General features: G+C 54.9%; 1 protein-coding gene and 1 long non-coding RNA gene across 6 annotated transcripts in view; one reads left to right on the top strand and one right to left on the bottom strand.

Moving 5' to 3' along the window:
* The window catches only part of RTN4RL1 (reticulon 4 receptor like 1), a 65225-nt gene extending 44584 nt beyond the window's left edge, over positions 1-20641 (bottom strand). For 2 of the 5 annotated variants that reach the window (XM_073235041.1, XM_073235040.1), the window contains exon 1: positions 18839-20070. Coding sequence is in view for 1 of the 5 variants with exons in the window: in XM_017651612.3 (XP_017507101.3) it covers positions 20118-20130 (13 nt within the window). In the remaining 4 variants the exon portion in view is untranslated. The other 3 variants (XR_012130541.1, XM_017651612.3, XM_073235042.1) reach the window with 3 other exon arrangements.
* Positions 3812-11083, top strand: LOC118973251 (uncharacterized). The gene is made up of 4 exons (XR_005062499.2): positions 3812-3921; positions 4041-4067; positions 9902-10132; positions 10760-11083. It is a non-coding gene; the product is annotated as an uncharacterized lncRNA (long non-coding RNA).
* Positions 20642-21085: the final 444 nt, after the last annotated feature.

Raw genomic sequence — 21085 nt, 5'->3', positions numbered from 1 at the left:
CCATTGCAGTTTGAGCTGTTTCCTCACTCAGCCTTTCCCCAGAAAAGCTCGGGTCTGTCTCACTGAACCTGTCTCCAAGGTTAGGTCATTCCTACTTTCTAAGTAGGAGCCCATCTCTTATTGTCGCCAGTGTCTGAAATGGTCTGGAAGCTGGTAAAGATAATAAGGCACCAGGAGGCGACCTAGAAATCCTAGTCAGGCTGGGGGTGGGGAGCAGCCTCCCCACTGCCCCTCACACCCGGGCACCCCCTGTGGAGGCTGGCTGCTGGCCTCCAGTGCCTCAGCCCCCCAGAGCGGGAGGCCAGCCCCCCTAACCTGCCTCAGCTCTATTAATAGATCTCAGCTGAGATCCTCCTGAGCCCGCTTCTTGGGGTTTGATCCTTGCTGCTTTGCCTTATCAACCTTGCTTTTCACAAGCACTTAAATTCATGAGAAAAGGGGAAAAGCGAAATCAGATAGAAATGCAGGTCTGTTTGCTGTTTTCTCCAATGAAATGGTTCTGGGTAAACAGCAGACGCCTTTGATGAAATCCCAGCAGGCTTAAACAATAAAGCTGGTTACAAACTCAATCTGGTGGAGATATCAGATCTGAAATTGTTTCAAAAAATATGTCAACATTTTCTAATGCTCCTAAAAAAAATTCCTGGGCTGTCCACTGTGGAGCCTGTTGGGGAGATAGGACAGGGGCACCCCCGAGTCTTAGCCTCTGCCTAGGCCCTATGGGTGGGACTTGGTGAGCCAGGAGTTCCGGAGCCCAGGAGCAAGCTGCTCCAGTTGCGGGAGGCCCTGTCAATTGTAGAAGCCTATATGGCCACTTCACAGTCATTGCCCTGGCTAGGCAGGGAACCAGTCTCCCTCTCATAAGCCACTGTACACCCCCACACCCAGCCTGGCCTCCCTGCCTCCACCCTTAACTCCCCACCTTCTATTCTCCATACTGCAGCCAGTGGAAGCTTTTAAAAATATAAATAGGATTGTGCCATTCCTTTGCCTAAAACCTCTAATGCCATCGCACTACAGTTAGACCTGAACTACTCCAGTGTTCTACAAAGCCCTATGGGATCTGCCACTACTTCTCCCCTACTCATGACACTTCAGCCTCCCAGGCCTTCTTTCTAGTCTTGGGAAACTAATCCCTTTCCTGCCTCTGGGCCTTTGCACTTGCCCTAAACTGCCTGGAATGCTTTTGCCCTAACCCATTGTCATGGTTCAGCTCAGCTCCCTGACCACCCTAGCTAGCGCTGCTGCTCTCCCCAGCCATGCACAGTATCACATTACACTGTATTCTCTAAACTAAATTCAACCACTGTCTGAATTCACCTTTTGCATTTCTTTACTGTTTCCTCCTTGGGAATGTAAGCTCTGCAAGCCCAGATTTGTGTCTCCTTGCTGGCAGCCTATGACTGGCACATAGGAGGTGCTCAGTAATCTTTCCTGCACGCATGAATGAACAATAAGGGTGTCATCACCCCTCTAGGTATCCCCTGGGAGTCCTATAGTATTTTGCCAGCCTCTCTATTGGCCTCCCTGGCTGCCCCTGCCCTACCCAGGCCTCACCCAAGGCCTCTTGCAGGCTTTGGGCCATCAGGCCTTGGAGGTCAGGTCTAGCCTGGGAGCAGGAGTTCAGGCACCAGAGGGTACTGGGCTATCCTCAGACTTTCACTGCTGTCTCCCCAGGGCTGCCTCTTCTGCCTCCCCCCACCCACCAGCTCACCCAAGACCTCTAAGATGGGGTGGGCAGGGGCCAGGCAGTGGGGAGTGGGTCCCTGCCCTCCCCGAAGGCCTTCTTGGAAAAGCGCGGGTGCTGGTCTGTCTGCTCGGGCCTCCTGGGTCTGGGGCAGAGAGCAGGGCGGTGGACCGCGATGCCACCCGAGGGCACAGCCCCTCAACCCCCCACCCTGTCCGGGCGCGATCGATTCCTGCTGCCCCGGCCTCATTACCGAGGAGAGCTGCTGGGGCTGGCAAAGGGGCCAGACGACTGCGGAGGGGGCAGGGAGGCCTCCTTGGCTCCCTGGCCCGGATTAAATATTTACTATGTCTTGTTTGGCCTTTGGGGGCGGGGCGGGAGGGCTGTAGCATCGATCTGGAGCTGCCAGCCAGACCGGGCGGGGCTCAGGGGCGAGGACAGGGCCTAGCCCGGGTGCCCCCCAGCCTCCCCGCGGCGGGCCGGCCGAGAACACCCCCGGCCCCGACCCCTCCCTGGGCGGGGCTGCTCGCTGGCGAGCCGGGGCGGCGCTGACATATCTGGGCTGCCGCGCTGCCGCCGCGCGGGGAGCCGCTGCCCGCCCTGGAACCGATTCCCACCTCGCGAGGGCCAAGGCCGGGCAGGAGACTGCGGGCGACGCCAAGGCCGCGCGCCTCGGGCCCGCGCCCTCTGCTCTTCCCGACCGTCGGGCCCGCTGCGGCCTCGGGAACCCGACCCCAGCCCGGCTCTGCTGAGCTGCATCACCGGTGCCATCGCTGATCCCAACAGCAGGCCCGAGGGCTTCACTTTCCCACTTTACAGATGTGAAATCACGCCAGGGAAGGGTAGATGCGGGGTGATGGGGCCTCCAGGCCCATCCCCAAAGCCCAGGTGCTTCTCACCTGGCCGCACTTTTCTGCCTGAGACAGCGGGACGCCCAAGTCTTGGGGAACTTCCAGCCCCCCTTACCCGCTCCCCCGCCCCCGGCCAGGGGCCCTACCCAGCAGGAGAGGGAACAGAGAATGGTCTCTGCTGGTGGCGACCCGAGGGTGGGGCTCTGGGAGTGCTCTGAAAGTGCTCAAGGGCAGGCGAACCCTCCTTGGCAGCCAGATAGGGTCCTGGAGTCCCTTTACAGGGGCAAAGACGCAATTCCCAGTTTTCCACTTAACAGGCAGACAGGACCCCTGCCCTCACCGAGCACACGGTCGGCTAGCCACAGGACAAGAGGCGCCATCCCCTTCAGTCCCACTAGCACCTACACTCCAAGAGCCCCATTACATGGAGGTGCATCAGCCTAAAGAGCTGGTCACAGTACAACCTACACATGGAGATACAACTTTTGTTCTGCTGACTTTATCTCTGCATATATGTACTTATGCCACAGACATGCACATATCAACGAAGGAGGGCCTGCCCCACTGCCACAGGTGCCCACTCACATAAACATGCACACACACACACACACACCACCCCTCCCTATACATGAATGTGTATATGCTGGCATCCAGACACAAAGAACACCCATGTCCCTCTCCATGCATGTTGTGTGCACACACAGAGCTGACCATCCCCTCATCCCATCCCTGCACCCACATGCACGGGAGTGTCCACCCCACCCCACCCCTATACATGTGTGTCCACACACACACACACACACACACACAAAGAGGTGCATGTGCGCACACTGACTACAGGCTACTGGGGAAGAGCTGCAGCCTCCAGCCCTGCTCCTATTTAAAGAGTAGCATTGCTGGAAAAGGAACAAAAGCAAAGCCGGCCTATAAATAGCAGCCTCCCTCCCTGCTTTCCCTGCCCTCCGGCCTCTAGGCCTTGCATCTTATCTCCCTACTCCTGCCAGAGCAGCCAGGGCAGGGCTGTTCCTGGGGGCCAGCGACAGAGCCCTGTGGCAAAACACTGGCCACAGGAGCAGACCAGGGACTCTGGGCCTGATTGGCTCAGGGGCACAGGGGCTCTCATCTGCAACTAAGCCTGTGTGCATGTGCCCAGCTCAGAGGGAGGCCCACTTGGACCAGGGCTGCTGCCTCAGCAGAACTGCAAAGGCTGGCAGCTGCTGGGGGTGGGAGTGGGAGGGTGGGAAGGCTGGTCCGCCAGGCAGCAGCCATCACTGCCCAAGGCACTGCCTTCTGGCCAGGCCTGCCCTGGGCTGGTTCCTGGGCCTGGGGCTGGGGATACTGGGTGCTCTGTCAGGAAGCCTCATGAGATGGAGGAAATTTCGGGTATTGGGAGAGGGAATGGGGAGGGGCTACAAGTCCCACTTTGAATTCCAGTTGTATCCACCAGCCTGGGGGGCCCTAAGCACACCACCCAGCCTCACGTTCAGCCCTCTCTTCACCAGGTGCTGAGAATGCTGCAAGAAAAACAGGTGAGCTTAGCAGGTGCTTGGGAACTCTGGAGGGCCATGGAATGGGGGAGATTACTGACTGCCCTCTGTGCCTGAGAAGAACTGGAATGAAACAACAGTAATGTTTCACTGTTTATATTTACTGTGTGCTAGGCACTGAGTTATTTTTTGGCTTATTTGACCCTGTGTGAGATAGGTAGTTTATATTCCCATTTTATAGATAGAGAAACTGAGGCTCAGGTCGCTTGCTCCAAAGTCACATGGGTCCCTGTAACACAAAGACAGGTCGCAAAGCCAAGCTGGGACTGTCTGGGACCAAAGCCCTCTTTCCTATATCCTGTTCTCTGGGGGACTGGGGGACTCTGCTTCTCAGATTAGCAGCTCCTCAGGGGCCAGGGGAGGGCTGCACCGCCCCCCCCAGGCTAGCCCAGGACTGGAACTGGATGGGCTGCAAGGGAGGGAGGGTGGCCTGGGCCTCCATTCCTGAGGGACCCACAGACGCCTTGGAGCAGCAGCACCCCCACCCAGCCTGTCCCTGGCTCCCCTGAGGGGCGTCTATCTGCCTACCTGGGGAAGGGAAAGGGAGGGGATGGGAGAGGCTCAGACAGACCTACTTTTCAAGGCTTTAATCCTTTTTGCTTAAAGGATTTTTTTTTTGCTTGGGGAAGACTTGGTCTGATCAGAGGAGAGACGCAAGGAGCTGACAAGCTGCGGGGGATGGGGTGGGGGTGAAGAGAAAGAAATACATATTTATTACCTTCAATTATTAAAAAATAGATAGTACCAGATCTTAGGTCCTGGCAGCCGCTGCAGCCGCATTTATGCAAGGACTATTTTCTTTTCTTTCCTTTTTCTTTCTCTTTCTCTCTCTCTTTCTCTTTTTTAGGTTAATTCTGTTGAGCATGTAATGTGCCTAGCTTGTTAGTAAAATCACCCTGGCCAGTTCCCAGTGGGCGGAGGTGCCGGGGAGGAGAAAGGCTAGAGCAGGGAGCTCCACATTCCAGGCCCAGGGAGAAGCCCACACCTCACCTCACTGGAGGAGAGGGGCTGGGGTGGGCAGGGCAGGACCAGCCTGCAGCCTCAGCTGTTTCTCTCTCTCCCCCCAACTGCTCTCCCAGGACAAACCTTCGGTCATAACCCATGTTGCTGCTCTTTCCAAGGGAGTGGTGAGAGGGAAATCGATTCTAGCTTCCTTCATAGAGGAGTGACAGCTCTTGCCCCAGGCTTCTGAGGGCTTCACCCAAGGGCACTGCCAGCTCCCTGGATACACCCTTCTCCCAGGATTTTATCAGCCTGCTGAAAAGGGTCAAGTCCTCAGCCTGGTACAAAAATGCTGAAGCATTCTGCAAGGGCCCTGAGGCCTGACCCCACAGGCAGGCAACAGCCCAGTCTCCCCTTGTGGATCCTGTAACAGGGTCAGGTGGGGCCTAGATAAAGAAGAGAGGGATCTACAGTGAGGAAAAGGGCTGGGGAGGCAGGCCACTGAGTTTATTTTGGTACTCAAAGTCCCCACAGATCCTGGCACACAGTAGGCCTCAGTATGTGGTGCTGAATAATAGATAAGGACGATGAGGACAAACAGCAGAAATGTCTCATGGAGGCCTTGCTACATGCCGAGAAGGCACTTTATACCCATTTTTTCACAAATTCTCAGAACCCCAAGAGGTAGGTGGCATTAGCCCCCACTTTTCAGATGATGAAACTGAGGCCCAAAGAATTAAAAGCATTTGCCTGAGGTCAGGCAGCTGGGAAGTGGCAAAGAAGGGCCCTGATTCCTTCCTGTCTGGCCCCACAGCCTTGCTCTGGTTGCTTGGCTCGATACACAGAAGCCGCCAGAAAACCCAGGCAGACCAGAACTGAGTTCAAGAAGAACTAGGCAAGAAGCAGTAACCACCTCACAGGTCAAGAGACCAAGGCACTGGGCTGGGGCTGGGTTCTCCTTTCTGATCAGGGAGACCTGTTTTGGAGAGAAGGAAGAGACAGCTGAGTAGAGGTCAGGGCTATGGGCTAGTGCTTGGTGGATGACGTTTTTTCCAGGACAGCCTTCAACCACTTCCCACTTTTCTAACCCAGTGAAAACCACTGGGGGATGCTTTCCATTGCTCCCTCCGGAGGCATGGGGACTTGTTCCTGGCCCTGGGCAGACAGGGCAGAGAGCACAGGACACAGTCCATCCTCCCCAGACAGGGTGGCCACCTCTGCCCAAGGTGACCCATCCTTGCTGGTCCTGAGACTCCTGCCCCTGGCCAAGGCTGGTCTATGTTAGTCTGACCATTCTCCCTGACTCAGCCCTGGACACAGAGATGCAACACTTCAAAGGGCAGTCACATCTGCCTGCAGGAAGGATGGTGCAGGAAGTTATCACCACTACTACTAATACTGAAGATAGCATTCACTGATCTCCGGTCCTGGGTCACAGTAAAGTGCCAAGAACTTTATAGCATTGTCACATTTAATCTTCACAAGACAATACTCTGCAAAACAGGTACTTTAATTAACCCCATTTTAAAGGTAGAGAAACTCAAGTTCAGAGAAATAAAGTCAATCCTAAGATCTGAAACTTTGGGCCTGGCCAGATCCCACATGCTTAATCAATGCACTTGGAGGTAAAAGGCTTGGCCACTGACCCTGGGAATGAGCCCTTCCTACCAGCCTCCACTGAGCAAGGAGAGCCACTAGCATAGCCAGAAAGACCCTCAGTGTGGGCTCTGCTGGGGCAAAGGGGAAGGGGAAGCTGGGACTTGGGTCCTGGGATAAGGGCCATGCTACCAATGTTACCAGCCAGCGTGCCTGAGACATTCTGTGGAACACATCAGTTGACCACTCCTAATGCTGTGTGATATTGGACAAGCCACCTCAGCTCTCTGGGCTTCGGTTTTCTCAGCTAAACTGTAAGGTCCCTTTCAGCATCAAATTTGAAAGAGCCTACAAATCTGTCAAAATCACACAAATCCCCTTCTGGTCCATACCAGAAGTGAGGGGCATGCTCTTCCTCAGATTCCATCCTCAGGAGTTTTTGGTGCCACCAGCCATCCCAACCCCAAGGAAAACTAATGCCTCTGTACATCTTCTCCGTCTGGCTCACCCACAGCCTGCTTCACAGGAGACCTAGGCCATGTTCACAGCCCCAGCATGCACAGCGACCCTCCTCCTCTCCAATAAAGGAAAGGCTACGGGGTCTGGCTGGCTGCTGCTTGGGGCAGTGTCAAGCCTGTCCACCCAGAGGGCATCGCTGACCTCCACCACTCCCCACTTGGTTTTCTGTGAAGGCCTTGACCTCTCACATTTTCCTCCCTCCCCTGCTCAGAAGTGCACACAGCACAGGAGCTAAGGCATGCCTGCAGGTGTTGGTTATGGTGTGGTCTCTAACAGAAAAAAGCTAGAAGCAGCCTCTGTGCACGACCTGGACACTGGCAGTCATAGAACGGGGCATTTTGTAGCCATTACAACAGGTTTAGAATTATCAACCTAGAAAGGCGTTTGAGAGGTACTGTTAATTGAGCCAGATGGGACACATTTGTCTGAAAGTAGGAAAACAGAGAAGGATGTATGAAATGCCCTGGGAGGGACAAGCTTTCCCACACATCCCTCTGTGGGTTGTGGGATTATAGTGACTGTCTTCTTTTTGTCAGACTGTGGTTTTCTGATGTTTTTTTGCCACGTGTTTGCATTATTTGGGAAGTTCAAAATTTTGATTTGGTGGCTACTGAGATAAGCAACCCGTCTCCTGCCTGGTATGCTGAGCTCTGCAGCAATGGGGCTCTGGCCACGCTGCCTTTCAGCTGACATGCCACCACCCCATGCCACGAGCAGCCATCACAGCCCACATCCTGCTCATCCCTTGTTCTCCAGCATTTCTGACCTGCCTTTTCCTTCCAGGCCCTCCTCCCAGGAAGCCTTCCCTGGTGAGCCTGGTGAGCAGGGACCTCCCCTCCTGCCACCGGCCCTACTGGTGCAGTGAAACTGTCTTCCTTGTCACCCTACACTGGCCTTTCACTTCTCCTGGTGTGTAGCTTCTCTCTCCCGTCAGATGGTAAATTTCCTGAGTGTGGATGGATCCTCAGCCTACCGCTCATTCTCCATAGTCCGCGGTCCAGAGGGAGAGTTCAGCTATTTAGGAAACAACTACCATGCACAGGGGCTCAGGTCTGCTTGGAGTGGATGGAGTGAAAAGGATCATGTATAAATGAGGCAGCAGATGAGAAAGAATGCATACAGAACTAAGTTCCCTGACCTTGTACTCTGGCTGTGGCCTGGGCCACATCAGCAGCCCAGGAAGACAGATGTCTGACCCCAGTGGGGATCCCCAGACCCACCACTTCTCCTCCATCCACAATGTTGCTTTGATTTGTGCTTTGGCTCTTCCCCTGGTCAAGTGGCTGATGGACTTGGGGTTGACCCCAAGCTCTGGTCCTCTCTGAAGGAACTTGAAAGTACATGGGCTATACCTCTGAGGACCTGCCCTGCCTACAGCCCCAGCCCCACCAGGTATTGTACCAAGCACAGTCCTGTCTCGGAGCCCTTGCACATGCTGTTCCCTCTGCCTGGAGAGCTCTTCCCAAGTAGAAGCAGCTCTGATAGCCACAGAGAGCCCTCTCTCACTTTACTTAGGCCTTTGGTGAATCATCACCTTATCTGAAAGACTTCTCAGCCAGTCTCTCTAAAATAACAGCTCTCTGGTCACTCTGTTCCTTAATTAACCCTCTGGTAATTTTATTCTAAGTACTTACCCCCACCTGACAGAATACAGTTAGTTGTTCATTGTCTATCTCCCTACACTAGAATGTAAGCTCATAAAAACGGGGAACTTGGAGTTTATTCATTGCTTTGTCCTCAGTGCTAAGTCAACAGTAGCATATGTTCAGTAGTTGTTAAATGTCTGTCAAATGGAGAGAGCCCTTCCATACCCCTCTTGGCTGACAGGATTAAAGCATCGAGCTCAGCCATGGACAGACAGTACATCGGTAACTGATGTGTAACATGGTCTGACATGGAAAAACATGGCTGGCTCAACTAGGGTCTTCCTTCCAGAAATAACGCTAGAAATACTAAGAACATGAGACACTTGGCAGTGAGAGGAGGTGAAAGGCCATCTTAAAGAGTAAGCAGCCCTGGGTGGTCACATTGGGCCTAATGCAAGGTGACAAGTCATGGGTACAGAATCAGGAGCAGCTGCGCTGGGTTGGGGGAGAGGCCAGAGAGGCGCACCACAGAGAGGCTGCTACTTCCTGTCTTGGAGGCTTCAGAGAGCAGGTGACCCATCTTCTTACAATAATCCCCCATTTCCAACGAGCTACCCTGAATCCCTGCAATCAGATTTGTCCATGGGCGGCAGAAATACCAGCTAACCAGGGGCATGGGCCAATTACAGGAGGGTGATAACCACTGCTGCCTTAGGCAGCCCCAGGGCCAATGGCAGCCCTGCGATTTGGTGGCAAAATATCCCCCTTGGCTGGTGCATTATCCGAGCGTGGCCCTGTGAGCTGCCCCTGTCTCTCTGCCTCTGCTCAGAGATTCCATTTTAGCCACAGGCCTGGGCAACAAACTGGGAGCCTTCCCCACAAGGAGGGCAAGCAATTCAGTCTGACAAGTCATTTTTACAGACAGGAGAAAAGACAAATAACGCAGAGAATCCTCAGCCCAGGCACCGCCTGGGCTCAGCTTTGCCTGGCAATCGGATCTCCTCGTATTTGGTCCAGCCTCGCTTGAACACTTCAGCTCTCTGAAGCCCAGAGTGTCCACAAAAGGTTTTCACTTGCCACAGGATCAATAGTGCAAATTTTGTTCCATAAAAAGCTACTAAGTACAACCCTAAACTTTTCTGAGTGAGAGTGCTATTTATTTTCCCAACACAGCTCCTGCCCTGCTGGTGGACATCCTCTGTGGCCTAGTCAACCAGTCCTTCCATGCCTGCTAGCTTCCTGGGTCTGCAGAGGAGCACAGCTGGGCTGCATGAGGTGGCAGCAGTCCTGGGCCCTAGTCAAGCTATGTAGCCTCTCTGGACCTCAGGGTCCTTCCTCATCTGCAACATGGGGCTGACGAGATCTGCCTTTCTGCTTTTAATGAGGCATTGCACAGGGAAAACGGTGAGACTACAAAAAAAAAAAATCTGTTTCCTCCTGGTTCCTGGGACTCTTTCTTTTAAAGCCTTAGGTTAGCGTGATTTCATTTTTCTTATGGCTACAGAACAACTTAAAAAGTAGGTTTTGGTACTAAGTTTTTTGGGTTCCAACTTACATGTACAATCATCCAATCAACTCATAAAGATATGACATTAGTTATTGATTCAACACAATTTACCCAATGTCACCATGTTTTAAATTTTATTTTATGTATGATGATGTTTTAGAGGGTCCTAGTAAGAAAAACCGATCACTTTCCGATCGAGAAATTTCACAAGTACAAGATAAAGCTGAGAACAGGGAATAAGGATACCCAAGAGATAATCTCATTTACACCCCCACTCGACCCCCAGGACTTAGCAAGGGGAGGGAACTCTTCCTGAACCTGGTGACCCGCTGGCAGGAGCTGGGCAGCAGATCCAGGGAGGGCCTGCCCATATCCTGGCTTTCACCATTTCAGCACACACCAGCTGGCCTGGACTTCTAGCTGCCAGACCCTGCATTTCTGTGCCTGAGGACTTTCTCTAGCACTGAAATAAACACCCCAGCTCCCTCCCTTCAGGGGAGTTAACATTGAGGCTCCCCTTCTAGGCTGTCTCCTGAAGTTACCCAGTGGGATTAAGTTCTGGTTGCCCACAGTGGCAGCTTGCTGGACAACACACCCGTTAGTGGCTTCTTCCCTTCCCTCTCTCACTTCCCACTTGCCTACTGGCATTTCCCAGGATGCCTCCCAAATAAAAGATGTGCACTTGAATCCTTGTCTCAGGGGAATCTTTGTGTGATGGCAGGGGACACAAAAAGCCCATAGTGACTCACCATTGACTAAACCCAGGAAGTGAGAGTCTGTGGAGCCCATTGCTGAGTGGGACAGGCCAACCTCCAGGGACAGACAGCAAGTGGAGAAGCGCAGACAGCGGATCTGGAGGGGCAAGGAGTAAAGGGTACCTGGTCTCTCCATGGAACTTGCCATCCAGTGCAATAAAAATAGGTTGAGGACAATGACCAGGAAATACAGAGTATTATGGAATATCCAGGACCCCTCCCCTAGTCCAAGGAGTGTGGGAAGATTTCCCAGAGGAAGTAATATGCAAGCTGGGTCCTGAAGGATAGGACTGCAGGGCAAGAGGAAGCAGAGGGTGTTCTAGATGGAGTAAGCGGCATGTACAAATCCTCAGTGAGGAGACAGCACGATTCAGGGGAGGAACTGCAAGAACTTCATTAGCCTGGACCTCAGAGTCCAACGTGGGGGGCTGGGAGGGGAGGGTGGAGTTGCAGTGGGGCGAGGGAAGGCGCAAGGACTGGACAGCCAAGCTGGGAGTCTGGACTGTCGTCTGAAGAGCAAGGACTCCCTGAAGGGTTTTGAGGTAATGGAGGGATGGGATCCCATGGCCTTACAGAATCTGAACACAAGGTAAAGCCTGGATGGGAGAAGGCAAGAGTAGGGGCGGGAGGCTCCCCTTGGGCAGGGAGAAGATGGTGGGCTGGGCTGGCTGGAGGCAGGAGAGGAGGGGTGAAGGACACCCAGGGAGAACGGCGGTGCTTCACAGTGGACTAACGGGAAGGGGTGGGCTGAGGGGGGCCGTCCATGGGTCCAGCTCCTGAGCTGAGGGTACTTGGGAGGATGACGGGGACAGATCTGGGGGGACATGGGGAGGAAGTGGGTTTGCTGCATAAGTCTGAGCAGTTTCAGATGTGCAGAGCCTGGCGGGGCCTGTGTGGGGCAGGATGGGGGGTTCAGCGTGACAGTGTCTCTGGGCCTCAGAAAAAACATCTCGGCTGGAGCTGGGCTGTGGCAGGGTCAGTATATGGGTGCTACAGCCATGGGCATGCTGAACCCTCCAAGCCAAGCATGGAGTAAGACAGGCCCAGGAAGTGCTCAGGGAGGCATGCATTTGAGGGTGGCAAGAGGTGGTGAGGCTGGCAGGGAAGGCTGAGAAGGACCAGCCGCAGGAGGAGAAGAAAGACCAGAGGAGCCACTGCCAGGGAGCCAAGGGGAAACCATGGCCAGCAGAGTCAAATGCCACCAGAAGATCAGGTGAAACAAGGGAAGTGTCTGGTTAGGGTCAGCAGCAAGTGAGAGGGTGACAGTTGAGTGATGGAGGAGACACCCAGAGGCCTGGTTGAGAAGTACGAGGGAGGTGAGGGCAAGGAGACTCTGAGTGCAGACAGTTTGTCCCAGGGAGGTATGTGGTCACAGGGGCCCAAAAGGGGAGGTGGAAACAAGCCACTCCCCCAGCAGGAGAGAGCGCTTAAACCTCAGGCCTGTGGTCTGGGCAATGTACCTTCATTAGCACATAGCACACAGCACACCCAATGGCCTTCCTGTGTTCCCTGTATTGCTGGAGAGACTACAGGGAGACTCCCTCATCTCCAAACTTGGGGGGACTGCCTGGGTGGCCATGAGGCCAAAGGAGGAGACCTCTTACCCCAGCTCTGACCAGGGCCACCTGTGCTTATCTGTTTTATATTCTGAGCTCTGACATCAGATATTATTTGAAGAAACTGTTCTGCTGGAAAACATATGAAAACCCACCAGTCTAGTCATATTACAGATGGGGAAACTGAGGCCCACAGAGGCGAAAATGTGCCCAGGGTCTTAGTGAGTCAGCCACAGGGATGGAACCAAAGTAGGAAATCAGATTTGGTGTTCTTTCCGCAATACCCCAGTCCCCAAGAAAAAAAGGGCCATTGCCAGGCCCAAAGCCAAGGTCACACAAGGCCTCTGTTAGAGGCAAAGCCCAGAGGCCAGTGAAGACAGAGACAGACAGGAGAGTAAACACCAGGAGGCATGAGGCATGAGGCATGTAGCTCACGCCCAAGAGGCCACAGGCGTGCTGGTGCAGGAGCAGAGTCACCTCCCCCCAGCGTTTGGCCTGCCCAGGCTGCCCCACTGAGTGACCTACTCGGGCCCTGCCTCCCCTGAGGCTGGCTGGCTTCAGCCCAGAAGCCCACTGCACCCCATGCTCCTTCCTTTTCCCAGCCTGCTCAGACAAACCCATGAATAGAACATTAAAGGCAAAACCTTCTAAAAGAAAAAGCAGCTCCCTGGTAGGAGCCGCCCCACTAAATGTCAAATACAGAGCAAGGCTTCCTGCCTTGTGTGCTTCTTACTAATGGAGGCATCTGAGCCTCCATATCCCCATCATCCAATCGCCCTATAAATAAATCATCGTAAGAAGAATGCCAATTTCCCTTCCTTGGGCCTCATGAATCTCTATACAAGCACAGGTAAAGGCCCCCTTCACTATGTGTTGGCCCAGGTGCCCAGAGAACAATTTTAGAGGCAGAGCAAACTTTCACACCACCTCAGTGGGCTGAATTGGAGGCCCAGCTTTTCTCCTGATTTGGAGACTTTTGCTCAATTTCAGATTGCAGATCTACCCTGACTGAGGTGCCAATGCCCTCTGAAATGAGCCCAGGAAGCCGCCAAGAGGCCCCATCTCTGGGAGCTGCAGTGGTCTGTCCCCTGGCAGACATGTGACAAGTTGTGCCCACCCATCCCTGTGCGGGTGAGACACAGGCCTGCTCACTAAGCTTTGTTCCTGATGTGTGATGCACATAGAGCTGGCCTGCCCTCTCCTGGGGGCACCCACTGAGTGGCTCACCAATGCCATGTCAGTGGGCCCAGGGCGTGGGTGCCAACACAGGCTCCAGGGTTGGCAGGTCACGTACCTGCACTCAGGGTGCACCACTCTGCACCAGTGGACCTCTGGCATGCACACTCCTGAAGGCTGCTGCATGCACCCCAGGTGTGTTTCTGCCTGCAGACAGACACACACACATATACACACACACACACTGAATTGTGCCAACCCTCTTGCTGTGCCAGCACAGAGGCCTCCAGAGTGTCTCCTTAATCAGATAGCCGGGGCTGTTTGCAGTTTAGGATCCCAACTTCGCTGACGGGTTTGACAGTAATCACAGGCTCGGAAGCATCCAGCACATGTGTTAGATCAGACACCCTGCCTCACCAGGGTAGAGGGGAGCTCCTCACTCAGAGGTGGGAGAGTGCCTTTCTATACCCCAACATCATCCATACTCTCCACCCTCATCATCTTTTCCAAACCAAAAGGAGAACTGACCCCTCTGGAACTCAGCTGCGGCAGGAAGGGGTTGGAGGAAGTCCCATTTGGCGGACAGCTCTGCAGTTACCCTCTGGCTAGGGCTGGCTGTGGGAATACCCCCAAGGAGGGAGGGAGCACTCCAGAGGAGGAGAGGGTTGCCTGCCACCTGCCACGCACCTGAGTTGGCATGTTCTGGGGCCACCAGTTCATCCTGGAAGGGGAGCCAGGGAGAGCAATCTATGGGGAGAGCCCAGATCCCAAATAAACTATGGCCCCTCCAGGGCATGAAAGCAGAAGGGATGGTGCTGGCCCATTGCCCCATCTCTGCAATGAAGAAACCAGAGTAGGAGACATGAGGTGAGGCGTGTGTCTGTTCAGACACAAAGTGGGGCAAGGGTAGAAGAGGACATGTGAGACAGTGGCTCAGGGTCCTAGAAGCCCCAGGTCCAAGCCAGCACTCCTGGAGGAACACCAGAAGGGGTGTTCATGGGAACAACCAGGGAGCTCTGTAACAAGATACAAATGATTCAGCAGTGCCGAGCACCCTGCAAACAAATGTCACATAAATCAAGGCAGATGGGCACACAAGACAGTGGAGCTTAGAGGTCAAAAAAGCAAGGGAAAGAGTGGGGTGGCAGCTAAACCTGGGCTTGCATTCTGATGCAACAGTGTGCCAGGTGGGTGACCCAGGGCATGGGACTTCCTTTGTCTGAGCCTCAGTTTCTGCATCTGTAGCAAGAGTGAGTGCAAACAGACTGAGCTCAGACTGTGGAGATTGCATGAGATAAGGCACAAAGCACACTTAGCTCGGCCCATCAGTTATAAGCAGCTACTGTCAGCATATGGACAAGGATTGGCATAAGTGGGTCCAAGGCAGGTAGGGAACAACAGCCCATTCCCTGCTGCCCGTTTCCAGCTGGCATCTATACCTCTTCCTGGCAGGCTTGACCAGGCATGCTCTGAGATCCAAGGTGGTCCACCTTGCTTTAGGAATGGACATGAAGTCAGCTGTGCCTCTTTCTCCAATCCAAACATACCTAAGGAGGTCCCTGCTCCCAGGCCCCCGAGACTTGGGCTGGGGTCTCCCTAAGTCTTCTCCCAGGCCTTGAGGAAGCCCTCACCCTGGGGTCCTTGTCCCAATTCTCTCTGACTCCCTTCCACCCAGTGTGGCCTGGCCAGCACACCCCAAGGAAAGGCTGGCTTCCAGCACTCTGCACAGAGGTCCTGCCTTCTGCTGTCCCTGGAGGCTCTGTTCCTGTTTCGCCAGCTATTTTGTTTCTTCAGCCATCTGTTCCCTCCCTGTCATCTCCTCTCTGCTTTAACCTTAACCACTACTTCGCTGCAGATGGTACCAAACAGATCCGTTCTTGACATCCTTCAAGATGCCTGCCCCCTCCTTCTCCTCTCCAGCAAATGAACTTCTGCTCTGCCCTTTTTCAGGCCCTGACTCCAAAGCTTGGAGTTGGACTCACCCCACAAGCCTTCCTCCTCAGTCCCATCTGCTGTCAACTCTACCACAGGTCAGGGGGCAAACACCTACTCTTTTGCCTGCCTTTTCCTTTTCCTAATCAGACTTCCTCTTTTCAAACTTGACCAAGAACCTCTCCTATCCACTTTCTGCTCTGGTTATCTACCTGTTCCCCATAAACAGTGCCGTGTAACCTTCCAGACAGCTTAAGACTGGTGGCCTGAGACAGAGACCAGCAACTTTGGAATCCATACCTGCAGCAGGGGAGCCCGTGTGCCCACATAGGGTGTTTGGATCCTGAAGAGTTTCTCTGTAGAAAATGGACCTGCGAACTGCCATGAGGAATTGGCCCCATGTAGGCATGAAAGGAACTGAACCAGACCACATTTTCTACATGGTCTGAGCCCACAACGAGAACACCGCACTGCTTTCCTTGCTTTTATTCTGGCTGCTTGTGAGGCAATACATCCATGGGCTTACTTAGCAACTCACTCTGCCTCTCTTCTCTGTTAGGGTGTCCAGGTATTCCCCTAAAATTCCTCTTCTTGGCTTTTCTTTTCTGGCATAAGGACCAGGAGCTTTGCAGAAAAAAGCAGTCCAGAAGCTCCCAGCTAAAGAAGCTGTTTTGGTGAATGCAAACAGGTTACATTCCTTGAGCGGGTCAGCATGGTCTGGGAAGATGGAAATTCCACTTCTGCACTTGGATTTGGGCTAAAACCCATCATAGTTCATCCCTCTTGAGCAGGGCCCTTGTACTTCCCTTCTATACTGCCTCTGCAGCAGAATGAAGAGTGCCTTAGGTATCCATGGAACACTTTAGCCCCTCTCCCTTGGGGCTGAAAAGGGCCATGTTGACAATAGCTCTGAGAGATGGAGCCTGCTCACACCTGGCCACATGGAGACTCTCAGAGCACCTAGGGAACCTCTGGATTCAAGTCAACCAGGCACCTGACAACCCCATGGTCCCTTCCCCCACTGCTTTCCCTTCTTCCCACAAAGGAGACCCAATCCAGCCACCAGACCAGCCCATCTGGCTATGGAAACCTAAAGAACAAAATCCATCTTACTGTGTTGCAGGCCTTAATCTACTTCTTGCTGAATTATTCAACGATGGCATTAACTTATAAATGAGTGTGTTTGACTGATTTTGTGGTTGATGTACAGATAATTCTAATGAAAGACAGCTACAAGATTTTAAATTATTAATTAGACTGCCACTTAACAAAGCCTATTTGGCACTCTATTTCCTTGCTTAACAAGACAAAAACTTTAAGGATAGGTTCTGTATTAGCCCAGAGGCTGTTGATTTGCATTCTGTTTTTATAGCTCTAATAATGAAAACCATAGATTCTGACCTTATGCAAGCCATTTCTGGCAAAGCAAAACCCCCAGCAGACTGCCCTTCCTTCCTGGATTGTACTGAGTGGCTCAGAGCCTCACTTGCCCTGCCAGCCTCTCATCTCTGACCAGAGGCTTGCTTTTTATATCCCTGACTCTGCCAAGTTAGGCCAGGAGACAGAAAAGCAGACAGGGCAGCTGCTGAAGCCTTCAGGTGCCACACCGTCAGTAGCAAGATCCACTGAGGACTTGGGGCTATTCTGGTTCACAGAGGTGTGGCTGTAGCCAGTAGAGTCTGTACATTAAAAGATGCAAGACAGCACCCCCAATTCCTAAAATGTCCTGCCAGGGGACAGCATGCAGCTTGCTATCGTAGGACAAACAGAATCAGAGCGATGACCCTCCTGGTCCAATGTCTGCTCTTGCCTCCTTCCTCAAGGGTGTCAGGCCACTGCGCCTCCTAAACTCCACTCCTTTGTCAAGATCATGAGCCCCACCCTTTGCAGAAAGGGAAGGTTTTTTTTTTCTCTTACTTGCTTCCTACAGGAACTAGGAGGCTACTCTTTCTACATCCTTCAAACCCTTTTCCAAACCATAGCTATGGAACTCCCTCAAGTCCAGGACCCCATGCAGGGCTCTGTGTTTTATAGTCAGGGAAATTGCGACAACTACCTGAGCCCAATTCTATGATGTTTTTTGCTTGGAGCCTTTGGGAACAATTTGAGAAGCAGAAAGGTCAATGGCCACCTCCTTTGGCATTAGCCTCAGGCATATCTTTGGCTTTGGGCACATACTCAGAATCCACACAGAGAATATGAATGTGTTGCATGTGTGTGCCAAGGAAACAAGTCCTAGTGAATCAGGATCAGGGGCCAAGGGAGAAAATTGCTCAGGAAAGGACCAAAACAAAATTCCTTTGCCCACACATGTCCCAGCAGCAGGCTCCAAGCCACTAGAGCTGAGACCAGCCCAGCAAAAGACTTCTCTGCTGTTTTCCTCTGGCCAACCCAGGTGGGGGGACCTCTTTATTGGTAGAACCTCTCCTGCCACCAAGCCATGCAGGATGGGAAAAATAGCCCGAGTGGCAAACACATGTGACTGCCAAGCCTCCAGTGGCCACCTCTTGAGCAGGGTAAGTGAGCCTCTCCCCTGGGAGCAGCCCCCAGAATGCACTGGGCGCATCCCAAGCTGGGCCTCTGGCTAGCAAGAAAGGGAGAGAAAGGCTCCTGGAGGCTGCCCAAGCCTCCCTGGGCACCTAAACCATATAAATAAAGTATGTGGGCTGCCTCGTGGCTCATTTTTAACTGTAAACTGCCAAAAGACCAAAAGGGAAATGAGATGTCAGTTCCTCTATTATCTCCATCACAGACCTGCAGCCCAGACGTGGTGGTCCTTTAAAACTGCCTGGGAAGCCTTCCCCACTGGGGCAAGTTTGCATGCTCCAGACCCAAGCTCCTCAACCCCGGCCTCTGCACAGCTGGGTAAAAAGCACCCTCTGTGCAGAGGCACTCTGGCCAGCACTGCTGGTTACTAAAAGCATTTCTGGTCCCTTTCCACAGGGAAAAAGAACTAAGGTGTATCTGTTAAGTGGTTTCTCCAACCAACTGCAGAGACTTTTCCCACACCACAGTAAAAGGCAGTCGGCGGTTCCCTGGGCACTGCCCCAGCCCACGTGGAGGGCACAAGTCACATACAAGTTTATAATTATTAACATGGCGGGGCAATCGTGTCTCCTCGATTGTCTGAGCTGCCCCGGGAGCACCATGCAGCCCCAAGCGAAGGCGTGGTTTCTTCACCCACCTGTCCGACCTGCTTCTGGAGTCTCATCCTATCGCCCCTACATCTGCTCCTCTCCGCCCATCTTGGGTCTTCCCTTCCCGCTCCTCTGCCACGTCTCCCTGCCGTTTTTCTCCTTCCCCATCCTACTGTGAGGTCAGAATCCTGTGCTTACGCCACATCGGTCTGTTGCCATGGAAACAGGGGCGGATTAAGGCTGGAGTGCGGAGCGCGGGGATCAGGCCCCTCGGCTACCTGAGCTTTCGCCTCAGCAGGCTCCCGCAGGGCCCGGCAGCCAGCCGCAGGCGCCGCAGCTTGCCCGCCACCCGGCTCCGGCCAGGAATGAACGGGTCCCGGGGGGGCGCCGCAGCCCCCCACTACCCCAACCCCCAGACCTGGTAGGGGAGAAGGGCAGAAGCAGAGGCCGGGACAGCGGGTGGCGGGGTCCTCGGGCTCACGGCGTGGTCACCTGCCCTCCGGGGGCCCTGGGGACCGCTCCCCGCGCGCAGCCACGTGGGGGCGCGGCGGGACTTCCCCAGCTCCCGCGCCAACTTTGCAGGTCTTGGCAATGATCCGGGCTGCCGGTCCGTCGGGGTGAGGTGGTCAGGGTGGGGGACCGGCCCTCAGCAAGTTGAACCTCGCACCGGCCCCACACGCTGCCCACACGGCCCGCGCCTTTGTATCTCTCCGCTTCGGGCATAAGGAAAGTTTAAAGAACTGGACAATTGGCCTTTATCAACTGCCCTCGGCTGCTGGGGGCCCAGAACCCATCCCTTAGGATCAAAGCAGGGATGCAGGGACGATGCCGGCATCCAGGCTCTGCCTGTGAAGCTAAGGGCGCGCGGTGAGCGCCCCGTCCGCGCGGTGATTGACGTCTGGCTGCACTGGAGCGCGGGTTGGATCCGGCCCCGCCAAAGCGGCAGAAGCTAGCGACTTGTGCCAGAGCAAGGAATGGAGCCTGCAAGTGCAAAACTTTATAACGGCAAAGCAAAGGTCCCAAGAGGCTAGATCCCCTTTCATCACGGGCAGCTCACTGTGGTCTCGAAATGACCTCGTCGAGCCAGATCCCTAGGCCTGGCCGCTTAATCCACAGAGCAAACCCCTAGTCTCTCACCGGCCACAGACGGGGGCTGAGCTCTAGTTGCAAGTCCTGGGCGGGTACATCCCCGCCAAGCCTACCAGCAAGCCAGGGGCTCTCCCCCCGCCCGGAGCCTGGGCGCTGGGCAACTCTTGGCAGTTCCCGGGCTCGCAGCTCTGCCCCGTGCGCATCCAACTCCAACTTGCCCCTGAGGCTCCAACTCACCTTTGCGAAGCATGTTGGCCGCGGGGCCACCACTCTGAGGTCGGCCTAGGCGCGTTCCCTCCCGGGGTCCGGATTCAAATCCTTGGGCGCCGGCTGCAGCTAATCCGAGCGCGTTGAGGCGGGGGCAAGCCGGGGATCCGCTTGCGCCCGGCGGCCCCGTCCCGCAGGGGCATGGTGAGCCCGGGTCCCTCGCCGAGGGCAACGGCGCCCACCAGCAACCGTGGCACTGCCCGGCAGCCCTGCGCGCCCGCTTAGCTCTGGGACTATCAGCTTGCTCCGCGGAGCCAGCGGCCTGCTTCTGCAGCCCGGAGCTCTTTGCAGGCGGTTTTGAGTGGGGACGCCGCCCCCCAGTAGCCCGGCCGCAACCCCCTCCTCTCCGCCCCCTCGGGCCGCCGCCGCCGCGGCTGCTGCAAAAGGGCACTCGCACGCACCGCGGAGCTCCGGGGAAAGCGCCCGGCGCGCGTTTGCAAGACCGAGAGATCGGCGGAGCGGGGCGCCTCCCTTCCGCCCCCCCCGGCTTCCCCCAGCTCGCCTCCTCCCTCCGTCCCTCCCTCCCTAGCTAGCTCCCTCCTTCTCGCTCCGCTCCCCGCCCCCGCTCACGGAGCGCCTCCCATACAAAATTTATGAAAGTGCTCTCAGCTCGCGGAGCCGAGCGCCGTCCTATTCCCAGGGCAGCAGCCCTCAGCCGCGCGTCGCCGCCTCCCAAGGTGTTTTCGCTGCGCCCGCCCCCGGGGACGATCCTCCGCCCGTGTCCGTCCAGGTATCTGCCCCAGCCCGCGGACTGGTCAACGGGCCACGCGAAAGCCCCTCCCGGACCCCCTGGGCTTCCCGAGGCTCGCACCCGCAGCCCAACCCCCGCCCGCTCGCCCTTCGCGGCTGGAGGTCACGGAGAGAGGCTGCTGGAAGCGTGCGCTCAGCCGCCCGGCTGGGACGGAGGACCGCCGCCCAAAGCCCGCGCTCACAAGTCC

The sequence above is a fragment of the Manis javanica genome, chromosome 4 (genome assembly GCF_040802235.1).
Source record: "Manis javanica isolate MJ-LG chromosome 4, MJ_LKY, whole genome shotgun sequence".
Classification (NCBI taxonomy): domain Eukaryota; kingdom Metazoa; phylum Chordata; class Mammalia; order Pholidota; family Manidae; genus Manis; species Manis javanica.
Note: the sequence above shows the minus strand (reverse complement) of the source record. Positions and strands in the feature narration are given on the sequence as shown.